The 15614-nt window shown below is 37.7% G+C and overlaps 1 protein-coding gene across 5 annotated transcripts in view; it reads right to left on the bottom strand.

Annotated features, from left to right (window-relative positions):
• Positions 1–905: 905 nt before the first annotated feature.
• The window catches only part of nup58 (nucleoporin 58kDa), a 38574-nt gene continuing 23865 nt past the window's right edge, over positions 906–15614 (bottom strand). For 2 of the 5 annotated variants that reach the window (XM_031896022.1, XM_031896023.1), the window contains exons 13-15: positions 7645–7743; positions 4210–4305; positions 906–3444 (exon numbers count right to left, since the gene is read on the bottom strand). In XM_031896022.1, the coding sequence (XP_031751882.1) occupies positions 3275–3444; positions 4210–4305; positions 7645–7743 (365 nt within the window). In that variant the 3' untranslated portion in view covers positions 906–3274. The remainder of the gene's footprint in view (positions 3445–4209; positions 4306–7644; positions 7744–15614) is intronic. The other 3 variants (XM_031896024.1, XM_031896025.1, XM_031896026.1) reach the window with 2 other exon arrangements.

The following is a 15614-nucleotide window of genomic DNA, read 5'->3' on the forward strand; positions in this document are numbered from 1 at the left end:
TAACTCGCTTGGTGGGTTCTTACCCTAACTGGTTTTCAGTATAGACCCCTCAGTAACTAGACTGAAGTGTAACACTGAAATGTAAAACTACTTGCAAAAACCTGAGCCCCACAAGCATGAAAAATGTTCCTTGATGATGCAAAATAAGAGCTGTGATTGGCGACTGGGTAGCCCCATGTGGACAGATAGTCTGCAGGAAGCTCTGCTTTGAGTAAAATATAACTCCGGGCTTCCAAAATTTGGCTCCAAGCCAGAAATGTAAAAATGGGCAGCTAGTTTGAGGCCACTGGGAGCAACGGCAAAGGGGTTGGAGAGCAACTCGTTGCTCACGAGCAGCTGGTTGGTTTTTTTTTTCCCTTACATGCTAAAAAGGTATTCAGCCTTTCTTTATACTATCCACTGTATCTTCCAGTGGAAGCGATCCCAACTCAGCAAGCCTTAGCTACTCTTCTCTAGACTATTTGGGTAATCTTTCCCCTTTCTCATCAAATTCAGAACGGTTGAGTTCAAAATAGAATGCACCCAACAGAAACCAAGCAGCCAAAGCAATCACTCAACCCGACCTTCCCAACAATCCCAGAAATCTTAGCAGCACAGACGGTTGGACTAGCAATAATTATGAACATATAATATAGCAAAATAGGAATGAAATGGTGAAGACCAATTGTTCAATGCATATATCATGGCCAGTCAAAATTAGTAATCTATACAAATATTGAAGAAAATTATTTTAGGCTTGTGGAAATATAGTTATAACAGACAGAACACAGACATTTTTCCTCCCAGAGCTCCTGTGTGGGGCATTTCATGTCAGCTTCACAGAAGCTACAAACAGACTAACTGAACATTTAGCTCATTGGAATTCAAACACACCAGTGGGTCTATTTTAATGTCTGGAATCCGTATTTTAGCAGCAACATTTGCATTTAATTTTTATTGATTTAGACATCAATGGTTTCCAACATTGTCACACATACAACAGAAATTTGGAGACTGAAAAGCAACAGAGAAATCAACTACTCTCCGACGCATGGCTTCTGAAAAAGGAGACAATGAAACGTTTGCAACCATTAGTTTTTCAAGTACAAAACATTGATATGTAAACACATATATTCAAAACAGTCATACAAAAGGCAAAGATATAGACTTTAAAAGAAAGAAAACTCAATGATGGATACAAATAATTGAAACCTTTTTTGGCCTTGGCTGGAAGATGAACCAGAGAATAGTCACTGCTGTCTAAAGGTACATGGGTAGATTCAGGCCCTTTAGCCCAATTTGGCAGGCTATCTGCCCATGTATGGGACCTTCCAATGGGCCTACCTGACAGACACTGGCATCTGGCTGATTTTGAGCCAGATATTTTCCAAACTGAATGGAGGATTGCATTGGCTCACTGATGCAGTCCTCGTTACAATGGTTCATATTTCCGTCATTGTAATCCCTTTGTTTGGCCCTAGGGCCACCTTAGGTGGGCAAATTGGGAGAAAGATTTGCTCGTATAGCGACTCAACAAGCAGATCCTATAGCATACAGCCATCTTTACAATGTGGATTTAATGCATATGCCACTGTCCTAATAGGCAACCCTCTTTCTGAAACAAATAGCCTTAAAGAACACAATCAACCCTGCAAAATTTTCATTAGAAAAAGGGTTAGTAGAGTAGGTTTAAAAATAAAAATGATTTAGTTATGTTTGGACACTTGTAACAAAGAATTGTGAATAAAGCAGTTGAGTCTCCTCTTTCCTCCCGCAAAGCAGCAGCCCTGTCACGCTTTATGGCTGCGTTTCTAGCTATAGTCCATCTACTGTCCTCCAAGATTCTACCTGAAACCAACTGCATACATTGTTGCAGGATCTTGAGCCTTGAATGGGATTAAGGTAAGAAACATTAGGAAAGCAAAAGAAATAACCCCATGCCAATGTTAAAATATGAAATTTTATGGAACATTGCACTGATGCTTAAAGAATGAACATTTAAATTAGGAACATTTTAGGAAGATGATATACATATATATTTCTATATGATGGTATATATTTAAAATGATTATATTTTAAAACAGGAAGACTCTACAAGTGCAAAATGTATAATTGTACAGGAAAAAAACAACCTTAAAACATCATTTGCTTAATTTGTAGCATAGCATTTAATGGGCGTCCTTCAGAAAATGCTGCAAAATCTTTTTAGCTAAAGCTGTAGACTGGACATTGCAGCTGAGGGGAAAAACCTGAGATGGAGTCAGCTCAACAAACAAATTAGAATCTTTCAACATTTGTACAATTGTCTCTTCTGCTCATAATAGGACACATATTCATAAGAAGGTTATATCAAAGGCCTAAAAAAACAAAAGCTCTGCCCTGATGCACTGAATATCACTCCAGGGTATGAAAGAACTGCAGACGATGGAGAGCTTCTAGCAATGCAACATACATGGAGATACTGAGCACAGCTCATATATACGCAACGCACAGATTCAAACAGACAAAGGCTCGTGGAAACCAATACACACGGCTCCATGATAATCATAATATCCTAAGTTGATACAGAAAAACAGCCAGATAAAGGTGTGGGACACTATAAAACCATTCACCACTACAATGGACGGATACATAGAAATAGGCCATCAGAAAATGAATTCTTGTAAAGTTAAGCCATTGTTTTCTTTGCAGCACTCAACATTAGCAGTAGAAATCAAATGCAAACATCCAGGACACAAGATCTCCAATACAGACAACAGCAAAGCATGAAGTGATTGTTTTCTACCAATAGGAAAGAGTTAGAATAGAAAGTATAGAGGGTTTTCCCCGTACAAATAAATCGAAACAATTGTAACGCTACACTGATTCTAAAACAGTCTTCGATAAGCAGGTAATGGACCCCTCCCGCCCTTACCATGCCATCGTAGAGGAATGGTCCCAAAATATTACATTGTCAAAGAAAATATTACATATGCCCTAATATTTAGATATATAAAAAAAAAATTACAAAAATATGTAGAGTGCAATCATCTTATATGTACAGAACATTTTGATACCTTGGCCATTGTGAACTCAGCAGTGTGGTAGTAATGGTAGGGGCAAGATATCATAGGTTCTCTCATTTCTGTGTACAAGTAAAATAGGGGGGGGGGGGAAAAAAACAAAAACCTCCAGTGAGAGATTCAGATGTTATAAACTATTTTGGGAACACTGGCAGCTCTGATTTAGAAAAATAGATTTATTTAATGTAACAACAAGTAGCAATTTCACAAAAAAAAGGAAAAGAAAAAAGGGTCTATCGTTTCCCTCTCTTGTTTCCAGCTGGAGGCTTCTTAAGCTGAAGCAGCTGTCCTCCTGTCCCAAAACCTGTAGATGAAGGGTTGGATACTCCAAAGGTTAAGCCAGCTGATGCATTGATGCCAGGATTGCTGAAGTTAAATCCAGATGTAGATGTGCTGCCAAACCCTTCGGGGGATAAAATAAATTTGAAACCATTAATTGAAGTGAGAAAAAGCTTTAGAGTAAATAACTCTACCTTAGCCTGGCTCTTACACCTCCTTAATATTTACCTTTGCATTAAGGGAAAGTTTAAAAACTATTTTAAAAGGCTCTTGTTTATATTAACATTAAGCAATCTGTATTTTTTACCCATTATATTTTTACTGCCAAAGCTAATTTTATTATGAAACTCCTCCAACAATTGCCTCAACGGAGGTAGACTCGTTTGTAAAGTGGGAGTGCTTTTAGCTGCACTGTTTTGCACGGTTTAGTGCAACAAATGTCAGATTCCAACACAAGCCTTGGGCTTGCGAAAACATGGGCTAAAGTGAAATGATGGCAGTTTTTGAATCACGACACAGTAGTGAGATAACTCAATAAATAACTACATGTTATCTATTAGTTTACATGTTAATTACACTGTGCAAAGTGACATAGCTGCACTTAATGAGAAGGTGTAACCAGACAGGTCCATGAGCAGGTTTAAGCTTCAACTTTGTTAAGTAGAAGGCCTAACCTTTTAGGCAGGGGTTCCCAAGCTCAATGCCCACCTTAATTTTGGTACAAAACGGCAGCTTGAATTCAAGTGCCTACAAACAGCTGAAGCAACTGACTATACTGTTGGAAAAAGTATATTTTAGCAATGGCCACAAATTCAACACTTCCAAACCCCATTTTGACAATGCTTGTGCCTAATCACTTGTATGCCCCTGGTCTATTTTCCATACAAACCTGCACTTAGGCTTCCTGATGGTTTATTTGCCGTCCCAAAGCCAAATGTGGATGAGCCAGAGGTGTTACCACCAAAAGCAGAGCTACTTCCAAATCCTATTGGGACAGTATTAAATAGAATATATTTAATACAACCAGTTACTTTTTATTTTTTTTCTTCAAACATAAGCATCTGGTTAAAAATACATTAAAATAACAAAGTCAGCCTTAATGGTCTGCACATAAATGGAAAGAAAAATGGGAAAAGAAAACTGAATGGGGAAGCTCACGACCAAAGAACTCCCAGCCTTTGATTATTGTATAAAAAAAAAATTCCTATGTTAAATATGCAAGTATAGAAAGACACACAGCAACAGCAAAAACAACAAAAACAAAGCAACACAAAACACATTTCTGCTTTATGGAAAACTTTTGAAGCCAATAAATCCAATACATTAATAAACATTGTGCCAGAGGATAGAACACCATATCATTCTGTAAGTAAGGCATTTCCCGTAGCCAATAGGTTAGGAAAGGGTCCAAGAGACTTGATATCTGATGAGGTTGCAATCTACATTAAAAAAGAGCTAGGCAGGCACACCAAGGCATGCAAACTCTAACACATTGTCTAGTATAGAATATAGACAGCCATACCAAATGGCATTATGCTGGCAACTAGTCAATGTCACTTATGAAATGTTGCTTGTAGTTGTTACATGCTAATATTTTGTGCAGCCATGCTACAGCTATGGGAGACACTTCCAAGCAACTGGGGCATGCATTTACAGTAACCAAAACGGAAATCAAAGCAAGTTAGGCTTTTCTATATCATCCAACTGTGTGACTTGTAGGGTGAAGAAGCACAGCCCCAACACAGGGTTGTTTTTAGCAGCACCACAGCTTCCGCAATATACCACAAATATGAGATCGGATAAAATAAAAATCTATTTAAAGAAGGACAACATAAAACTTGATAAAGGAGAATGGAAGCTTTGGTAAAACCCTAAGCTCACAACTGGGGACCCTCAATTTTCAGCAACTGTCAAATGTCAAGAATGATGGGTGCCACCTTGTGGTGTTTGATGTCCTTTTTTCTGTCAACAACCAACAAGGAACTTGCACAGTGAGAGACAGGTTTGGATCAGCTGCAACTATGCATGCTACTGGTTCCAACATCACCTGGAAGAGTACATGAAAAGGCTCGAGATGGTGCCCACCAACCTCATTACACTAGTCCATTTTTTATCACCAGGTACAGGAAATAGGGCAGTATTGGGGGTCCACAATAGTAACATTTAGGAAAGAGGCATCTGGAAGGGGTCTAGAGTTTAACAAGGCACTAACTCAGATTTAAATGCTCAAAATGGTGCACAGAGGTCACTGGTAATTTCACGGTCAGTTTTCAAAACGCTCTAATGAGCAGGGCCCTATGACCAACCGGCTTGCTCCTTTTAGCACTAAACAGGTTTGACATACAGTTTATTTAAAACTATCAAAGCAAAACAGCTTGTAATTTTACATATACGGTTTCATAAATTTCAGATACATCTTAAACGGCTACTGAATAACTCTTTATGAATCAAGCTGGCAAAAATGTTTTTCTCACAGTTTAATTTCCAATTGAACTGTAAGAATATTGCAGCTCCCACACCCTACTGAGGGATGCTGCCAATCAAACTGAGGAGCACTGAAGAGCAGCATTATTTGGCCCAAAACAAACAGAAAATGCCCATTCGTGACCTGTTTGGCTGTACGGTTCATTGGAAGCCACAAAATATCATAGGTCTACACTTTTGCGATAGTGTTACAAACAATCAGCACTGCAATTAGTCTAGATTCTCCAATAGCTGGCCCATTAGTTACCATATCTTTGAAGTAAGCAGGTTTATGCCTATCAGCCAGTGTTAATACTAATGTAGTAGCAAAGCCAAATATACACATCCCAAAATGATAACAGTAACCATAAAAGAATGAAAAAAAAAAATCCAAAAAAAAAGTCCAACGTTACAATCCTCAGGGGATCTTTGCCTGGCAAAGCAAACTCTCTGAACTAATGGAAGATTAGAAGCCACACAGACGACTATCTGAAGTTCATGCTGCTTAACAAATGTATAAATGCTGTGACCACCAGGGCTAGTCAGGCTTATTATGATAAAAAATGCTATGGCTGTTCTACCATATGTAGGTTTACAGCAATATATAAAAGATACTGGGAGGATAATAACTCTTCTAGAACAAACACATACAACAAGACAGGGAGCAGGCTGGGAAAGGTTTGAGAATGGCACCACAGAGTTCTTGGCAGAGTAAGAAGTTCAAGTAATTGTATAGATGTTAAATCAGCAGCAATAATAAAAAAAAATGATGACTGAGTGCTTTGGTTATAGGCTGCTATGCTAAAACTGAGTACAGCTGTATATCTTGAACTCTCATGGTTAGAAGTGAAAATTCTAATGGCCTATGTAAGGGCTTTCGATGGCTTGACTGACTGATATCTGCCCAAAAATCCGCTAGGTATCTATTGAGAAGGTTAGAAAATACCATTTGGCAATGACAGTAGGGGGTGTGGTCCCCCTCCTGACAGGCCATATTAGGATCTAATAGTTGGACCAGGGCCAAGAGCAGATTGGTTTGTGGCATTTGCCTTAAAACAAATAACTGCTATTTCAAGATTATGAAGATCTCCAAAACTTTTAGAGGAATATGTTGGCTGAATCGGAGTATCATTTAGGTGCAGAGCATATTTGGCACTGAATGTTGGTTACCTCTTACCACATCTACCAATACAAGACCATGGATTTTTTAGTAAGCAAGATCAATATTAATTGTGATGTAAAAGCTTATTTGGGAGTCAATGTTGCAATAAAGGGGAAAGTAAAGAGAACACTTGCACAAAATACCACAAGTAAAACTAAACTAAAAGACTACCTTTTGAAACACTCACCCAGCACCTGATCTGGAAACTAGCACTTATATTGTAGTGTCACCCACTGTGACCTACAGCACTTATATTTGCCTATTTGTGTCTGTAAGTTACCCTCCCATATGGATTGTAAGCTCTACGGGGCAGGGACCTCCATCCTCTTGTGTCTTTGACTCTTATCTTATTGCAACTGTATCTTTTATTTATTTGCATTTATTGTAATACTTTGTATTTATCTATTTTCTTAATAACCCTGTTTGTATTAATGTATTCTACTGTACAGCGCTGCGTACATAAGTAGCGCTTTATAAATAAAGTTATACATACATACAAGTACAATGATTGATTGATTGATTGATTCTGGTGCACACTGCAGCGACTATCAGGATAATTAACACTATTTTGTGCTCGTAAATACAAGGTACAAGTAGTATATAAAGAGTCAAATAACTGTATTAGCATCATTTAGAAATGCAGTTTTAATTTTGATATTCTCAATTCTTATATAAAGAAAAAAAAAGGCTAAAAAGTACCTCCAAGGCCAGAAGTGCCCAAGCCACTTGGTTGCAAGCCAGTGTTCATAGCTGAACCGAATGGTGTTCCAAAACTAACTCCGAGGGAAGGCCGAGGCCCTAATATGAAATTTGAAATTAAAAACACAAAAAAAGAAAGAAAAAAACACAAAACAAAAAAAAAACTTCCTTACTCGTTACAAAAATAAAATCATATCTTATTCCAAATAAGTCTTACGTAAGAAAGAAAATATATAGATAATAGGATATAGATCTAAACTGGTCGTTAAACCACAAACAATTTGGTGAAAAGCAAGGAAACGGCTACAAACCAGAGAATGAGTAGATAAAACAACAAGACGTTCTCTTTTGAAAGTGTCATTTATTGTTCAAACTTTAGCAAGTCAATCAAATTGTAACATGACAGTTGAAATGTGTTCACAGAAAACGCTTCGAAATGAAGGCTGACCTGCATATTACATGATTTAAAAATAAAAAAAAAAAAGCCAGTTTTCCTTACCACTTTCAATGCAAGGAAAGCAGCAAACATCTTTAGGTTCCTGGTGCATGGAAGTGGTAAAAGGAAAAAAATGTCTTAAATGCAGTTTGTTTTTTTTAACAGGTCAAGTTTGTGCAATGAAAATTTCCCTGCCCATTGCATGATAAATTCAGGTAGAGGTGTGACACAAGCCCTTTATGTACCAGCATTCTCACTGGCAGCCAAACAACCAGCTCATACAAAGTCATGTTACAGGAGATATGAATAGAGTTGCTTAAACATACTTGTTACTGTACTACAGATCTCAGCATACTCCAACATATAACTAAGGCTAAATGCATGCTGGGAACACTACGATTATATCTTTAGAATAACGCTGCTTGATAGCCTTCTTCACAGCTGTCCTGCCCTAGTGCCACTGGCACGTTCACACTCAACCTCCATTGAGAATCCTACATGTTCTCTATGAGCTGGGGGCATTAAACGCCTAAAAGCACTCTGTCTGGTGTGTATTTACAGGGTAGGGATGAATCAAAGATTCAGTTTGAAATTTGGCCAGTCTGGGCTGGCCACACATGGGCTGATAAAAGTTCAGTACCTCCAGACAGTAGGCAGCTGCCTAGCCAATAATCAGCCAGATATTAATTTGGCATGTTTTTGGATAAGAAGAGCATCAGTGTGTTGAGGCAGTCCTTGTCCGATGGGTCTCCATAGGCCCTACCGTATGATCCAATGATCACATCTCCCAGCATTATGGGAGGTCACATCAAACCAAGATCTGCTCATTCAGCTAAATACATTTTGAACTTTAAGACCCTGTTTCTTAACCTTGTGTCCAATGATGCTTCTACACTACAACTTACCACATTCCACAAAATATAATCAACAGGTAAAGAGATATAGAGCAGCAAAATGTAGGGACCCAAGGTTACAAAACAGGGTCTTAAAGCCATGTAAAAGCACTGGAACGGAAGTCAACATTTTTTCTATTTTCCTTAAATCTGAATAAGCAAATCAGGCTTTGTACTTCAGTATCTGGCTGAATCCTTCGCAGAGGGCTCGGTATTCAGCAGAATCTGAACTTTATGGGTGTAATACATCCCTAATACATGGTATAATGACACAGTCATCTCTACAATGACTAACAAGAGAGGTAGCAGAAGACTCAGTGCAGTGCAAGTTTTATGGAAGGGTCACATCATCCCCTTTAAAGAAAATCCAACAAAATCCCATATTCTTGAGTCTTATATGGAGCCTGTTGTTTCCATGAGGGTTGAAGTGTACCCTTGGTCACTTTGACACCTTTATTTGCATCCGACAGCAGTTGTTTATACAAAACATTTTCTTTTACAGCTAAACTGGCAATTTCAAGATCTGCTCGTGTCTGAGAAATGAACAGTAAATGTAGCAGTGACAAAAGATGAATTTTATCAAGTTTATTACGTTCCTTTAGCAACAAGAGTGGTCTCCGGGTGGTATAAGCACAAAACTATATAGAGCTTTTCTGCACCACTGTTCTTATAAACAGGACCAACAACTTGTCAAAATAAACAACTGCCATACTTTGCTCTCCAGAACCAATATGGCTACCATAAGATAAAGTCATAGTACAAAATTTTATTTAGTTTATTCCAGTTTTCCAAAAGACAAAATACAATGAGAAGGCAAGTAAAATGTACTTTTAAAACCGCCACTTTTACCAGTGAAGGATTGGCAGCTGCTAGGTGCAGAGGAGCATATTTATCAACGACTGATAAATAGAGTTTACCAAAGGGAAATTTCACAGCTCTGTTTACTGTATAGGATTTTAGGGGCTTATTTATTGAAGGTTAAAAATAGAGTGATCACCGTTTTGACCCTTTGATAAATATACCCCAAAAACAAGTGAAAATAAATATTCTTAGTCTCTATGGGCAAATGAGGTGAACTCTATTTTCACTCCTTGGTAACTTGATGTACTGCCACTGAGCTAGCACTGGAGAAAGTCAATAACTGTACTTTGTGTTACTTGCCCTTCAAGGTAAACATTCTTACAATAGCTTACTTTAATACAGTTTACTGTTTCGTAATTGGCACTTATTACAAGTCTTACTTAGTGCTACTCTAGATAATATATACACTATTGCATCTATGACAATATAGTTGGGTGGTATAGGAAAGAAGGCCATTATCATAAACATGTAATAAATGAGCATTCTTCTCATAACAGCAAAAAAAATGCATTTTCTAAAGTTGATAGTTGCAAGTTATGTGGATATTAAGTGGATATTACCACTTTATATTACAGTTCTTTACCAAGTACCTAAGAGAATCCACAGCATATAATAACGATTTAGCTCAACTAATTACATCTGAAATCAACTAAACAGCCTGCTAAGATAGGAAAAAGCATGGCATGATGAGGCGTGGACTAAATAATTCTATACAATGTGTTTATTTCTATATGGGCTGGACAATGCCACAAGCCTACACGTTTACATGGTGTAGAAAAACGCAGCCCAGTCATCATGCAGATATACTACCATTCACAAAAAGGCATTTGTTGGCACATTCAATTGAAGAGTTCCAGCAGCTTTAGGGCAGAAAAATCAACTGCAATTTATTAAAATAATTTGTTTTAAAGCACAACATTACTAAAGCAACAATGACACTTCTAAAATGCTCTCCTCCCATCTGAGGACAGTCAATAAGCCCCATTGGACTATAATCTCCATGATCATAACTTGTGGGCTCCTTTAGGGTAAAGACACATGGAGCTACTAAACGCCAGAAAATACCCTGTCATGGACAATACAGTACAGTGAATTGCCTCTGCTAAAACACATGTAGAGACATCAGTAAATGATCCGCATTTTTTGTAGCCATGACAAGTAGCTGCTACTATTAGCTCCATTTGTCTTCCCCCTTATAGGGAAAAAAGGTGTAAATCTGACATAAAACAACGCCAGAAGTGAAATAAACCAACGTGACAACTTATCTACTCTACTTTTTTTTGGTCCACAACTCTGGCATTTAAAGAGCAACTGCATAGGATTTCCTACAGGCTTTGCAACAATAGCAGATGATGTAAAGGGACACTGGTTTCTTTTCCCCCAGTTCTTTTCTAATTTAACCAATGAGGAAGAGGTTCCCAATCTGTGAGGCTTATTGCTTTGCTTCTGTTACAGCCAGGTACAGTGAGATTTAGGGTTGGGCCCTTGATATTCATGGAACTATAGCAGAATGACTAACAACATAACTTTATGGTGGACCAAAAATGAGGGCTAAAGAAGCTAAAAAGTCTACTGACTAAGATCTAACAGCAAAGCCCCAGCAGGCTGTATGGTCACAGCAACTGATAAGTGCAAGTATTACCCTTACCTTCGGTTCATCTAAATACAAATTAAAGAAAGTTCAATTAGATGTTTTGCTGTAACCACTATATGACTCCATAACCCAAAGTTAAGAGTATATGATTCTCAGTATAAGGGCTTTGTTTTCACAGCAGGACTTGGGGGGTTCCATTGCTGCTGTACATGATCATCTAGTTTATTTATTTAAGGTTTCTTCTGCAAGCAGGTTATTCTACATCAAAAGAATTTGCCTTCACTCTCCTAGTTTATGTGGGTCTGTGTGTGATTTGGCTTGGATTTTGGCTGAACAGAAATCCTAATTTTCTGCAGACCACCTCTGTCAAGAAGGGTTTTCTTAGTCTTTTTTCTTTTTATGCACATTCTGGGAGATGCATTACATGTCAGGCAGGATTTACTTGACAGAAACATGTAACATTCATTTAATTAATAACTGAGCTATAGGGAGCTGCAGACTTTACTCAAAGGGTGTATGGAGGCTGAACAAACACTTTGTTCTATGGGCACTGGTATTGCTCTGTAACTAAACTAAAATATGAATTGATCCTCCATCAGAGGCATTCAGTAACTACAGAAAAGCAACGAGAGTTAAGTGCTGGATTACGTGTAAAATGCCTTAACAGACATACATATTACATAACTGGGTCTAATTTTGCAAGCCAATTGCAGGGGAACGGGAATATATAATTAACTCCCTTGCTTTCTAAAGCCATGTTCTCTAGACAGTTCATTATGTGACTCTGGATGCTACAAATGCAACAAGAATGGTATATTTAATTTAAAAAAAGTCAACCAAATTATATATACAACACTCCTGCAGACTCTAGACTCTATTCCTAGAGGCTCCAATCCAAATCAAGAGCATACATTATACACCACATTACACAAGCTTGAGGTAAATAGGTAAAAAAAATAGTGTAGTATGCTTTAAATAATTCACAAAATACAATAAACACTTAAATAAACCTAAATAACCCTTAACAATACCAAAGAGTAGGATATCATAAAAAGACATACCGGTATATACAACACACAATCTTATGATATCCTAAGTAGTGAGTTATAGCTCAACTCCGTATCCCATTGCTCATGCTGTCAGCCCACACAAAAGCAATATTATGTATAAACTAGATCAACCCTTTTTACTTTTTCAGGGGCTGAAAAATAAATATTGTACAATCCGTGAAAATGTAAAATCAGCAAAATGCATTATATATATCGTGGGACCACAAAACCAGTGTATTTTTTACACACTGAATGATAATTCTGCACTGGGGCTTTAGGCACCTTAAAATGGGAAAAACATGTATAATAATTAATAGGATACAGGGACGGGTTGAATGATTTGAAACATACCCCCCTGCAGTCAGTGGTCTCCCTATTGTGCCAGTTCACATGCAGGAATATTGTTAAATAGAATGTGTTGTTAACACCTATCCTTTGGGCTGCCTTTGGGTTTACTGGTTTCAAATGAAAAGGAATCATTCTATTCTATGATTCTACTGACCAGGTGCAAGGCATAGGTGAGCAAATGATCTATGTACATCCCCTATAACCATGACAAATATTGCACCTCTAGGAACAGAGGAAATTGTATGTTGAGAATATAACACCCCTGCACATTTGCGATTGTACCAGGGGTGACTGCGATATTGCCTCTTAGCTAAAGTCAATCTAAATATTTAATATCTGATTTACGCCACACAAATATTCTCCTCAGACCACTGCAATTGTGACACCTCCTTACAAACACTAGCAGTGCTGTAATTGCTGCCTATGGGGACACAGGCCAAAGCACCCCCCCATTTAAGTGAAAAACAAACGGAAGATAATAAATGGGTGTATCAGCAGGCACTTATGGTGACAGACTACTGGACAAAGCTCCCTGGTAGCTATGTAAGACCAGCCAAAGAATTCTCCTACTGATCCTAATTGCCTACCCATTCAAGGCACCTAAAACATAATGAAACCAAAAACTAAATATGACTTTTGAAAAATGACCCCAATAAGATCAAGTTTTAGAACTATTTTCCTGTCCTAACTGCAGCTGGAAGCAGGATAACCATCTGTACAGTTGTCCAGTTTTTATGCAGACAGCTCAGTTTCTGCAATGGCTGCCTGGGTGGAACCGTCTGTCCGGATTTCCAAATCAGCTAGTCATTGTACTTGGAAGTCTATTATATAGGTTGAATACTTGAATGCTAATAAAGCATTTCCTTTTTCCATCACATTTGAGAATGTTCACATTGGCTGGGTTATGAATACATAGCTAAAGCTATACAATAAAAATACAAGGTACCTGCAATATTCTTGAAGTTGTACATCGTTCCATAAAATTATTTTAATTCACATTACATTTTATAACAGCATTATTATTGGTTTTCATTCAAACATAAAGGCTTGGAGATGAATAGCCCCTTGCTAGGACTGATATTATTCCCACCAGTCAGAGCAGAGAAACAGACTATGTACTAATTGTGCAGACTGAAATCTGCCTTAAAGTCACAGCATACACCCGTTTCAACTTGAGCTCAAGCAATAGGGCTTGTGCTGACATTTTGTCTTTGTTTTAATTATAAACTATGTATTTTTTGTTATTTCAGGCACTAAACAAGAATATGAAGCCACAATGGAGGATCTGATAAAACTAAAATAAGTGTCCTCTGATAACCCTTCAGATAATAAGCAGTTCAGTGGCTGCTGCTTAGAGAAGGGAGGGGTAGAGTAAGAACTGTTATTATAGGAATGGGGGGGGGGGAGGATGTTCAGTGATATAACAACTTCCAAACAATAAGTGCTTTAAAATGGGAAAAAATAGATAAACATGGATTTAAACTAAAAGATTAGGCAGAATTCATTTTAATCACAACTCCAAGGTATTAAGCTCATTTTTAGCAATGGTGTATAAGTGCATACTGCTCCTTTAAAGGGAAATTTACCCTATTAAAATGATTTGTTTTTTTATTTCTCATAAGAAAAACCAACAATTACATGTTCTCTTTCAGGAGTTCATATTGATTATTTTTAAGTCAGATGGAACAATTTTTTTAATTTCTCACTTTCCCTAATTCTTCCGTATGCCTGGAGCAAAGTTAGATAGTATAAAACTATGCAATAATAGCATAACATCGCCAAGCGAGCGGATCTTCCAGTGTATGGGGACCTTTAGAGAGCGGGGGGAGCACTTGATTTTGTCCAGGGCACTATCTGTGTGGAGTCTGTATATTCTTATTGTGTGGGCTCCTTCTGAAATATACTGGCAGGTACTAGCTTTTGATGGCTTCCGGTCATTGTAAACCTTCCTGGCAAAAAGCTGAATTAGATGATTATACATTCTTTGTAATGAGCTGCATATTTTCCTAGGCACTATATCAATAAGGTAAAATAATATCAATGCAGCTATCCTGTAATAAAATGATCATTTTGTTGGCCCGTCTTTTTTATGTGGCAAGCAAGACTTGCTTTTATCCTCCTACTAAGGGATGCCTTGCTTTGGGACCATCAATTGCCAATAGTGCTAATAATTTGCAATGCAGGAATAGGATCTGTTATCCGGAAACCTGTTATCCAGAAAGTTACGAATTACGAAAAGGCCATTTCCCATAGACTCCATTTTAAACAAATGATTCTAATCTTTAGAAATTATTTCCTTTTTCTCTGTAATAATAAAACGGTACCTGTACTTGATCCCAACTAAGATATAATTACCCCTTATTGGGGGCAGAACAATCCTATTGGGTTTATTTCATGGTTAAATGATTCCCTTTTCTCTGTAATAATAAAACAGTACCTGTACTTGATCCCAACTAAGATATAATTACCCCTTATTGGGGGCAGAACAATCCTATTGGGTTTATTTAATGGTTAAATGATTCCCTTTTCTCTGTAATAATAAAACAGTACCTGTACTTGATTCCAACTAAGGTATAATTAATCCTTACTGGGGGCAGAACAATCCTATTGGGTTTAATGTTTAAATGATTGTTTAATAAACTTAAAGCATGGAAAGATCCCAGGTCCCGAGTATTCTGGATAACAGATCCCATACCTGTAGCAGTTTAGGGAAAGCTAATCCCTGTGCAGTAGGCCAGCATATCCATAAGTGCCAATAGGAGCGTTCCATACGTCGTCTAGAAAAGGGA

The sequence above is a fragment of the Xenopus tropicalis genome, chromosome 2 (assembly GCF_000004195.4).
Source record: "Xenopus tropicalis strain Nigerian chromosome 2, UCB_Xtro_10.0, whole genome shotgun sequence".
In the NCBI taxonomy this organism is placed as follows: Eukaryota; Metazoa; Chordata; class Amphibia; order Anura; family Pipidae; genus Xenopus; species Xenopus tropicalis.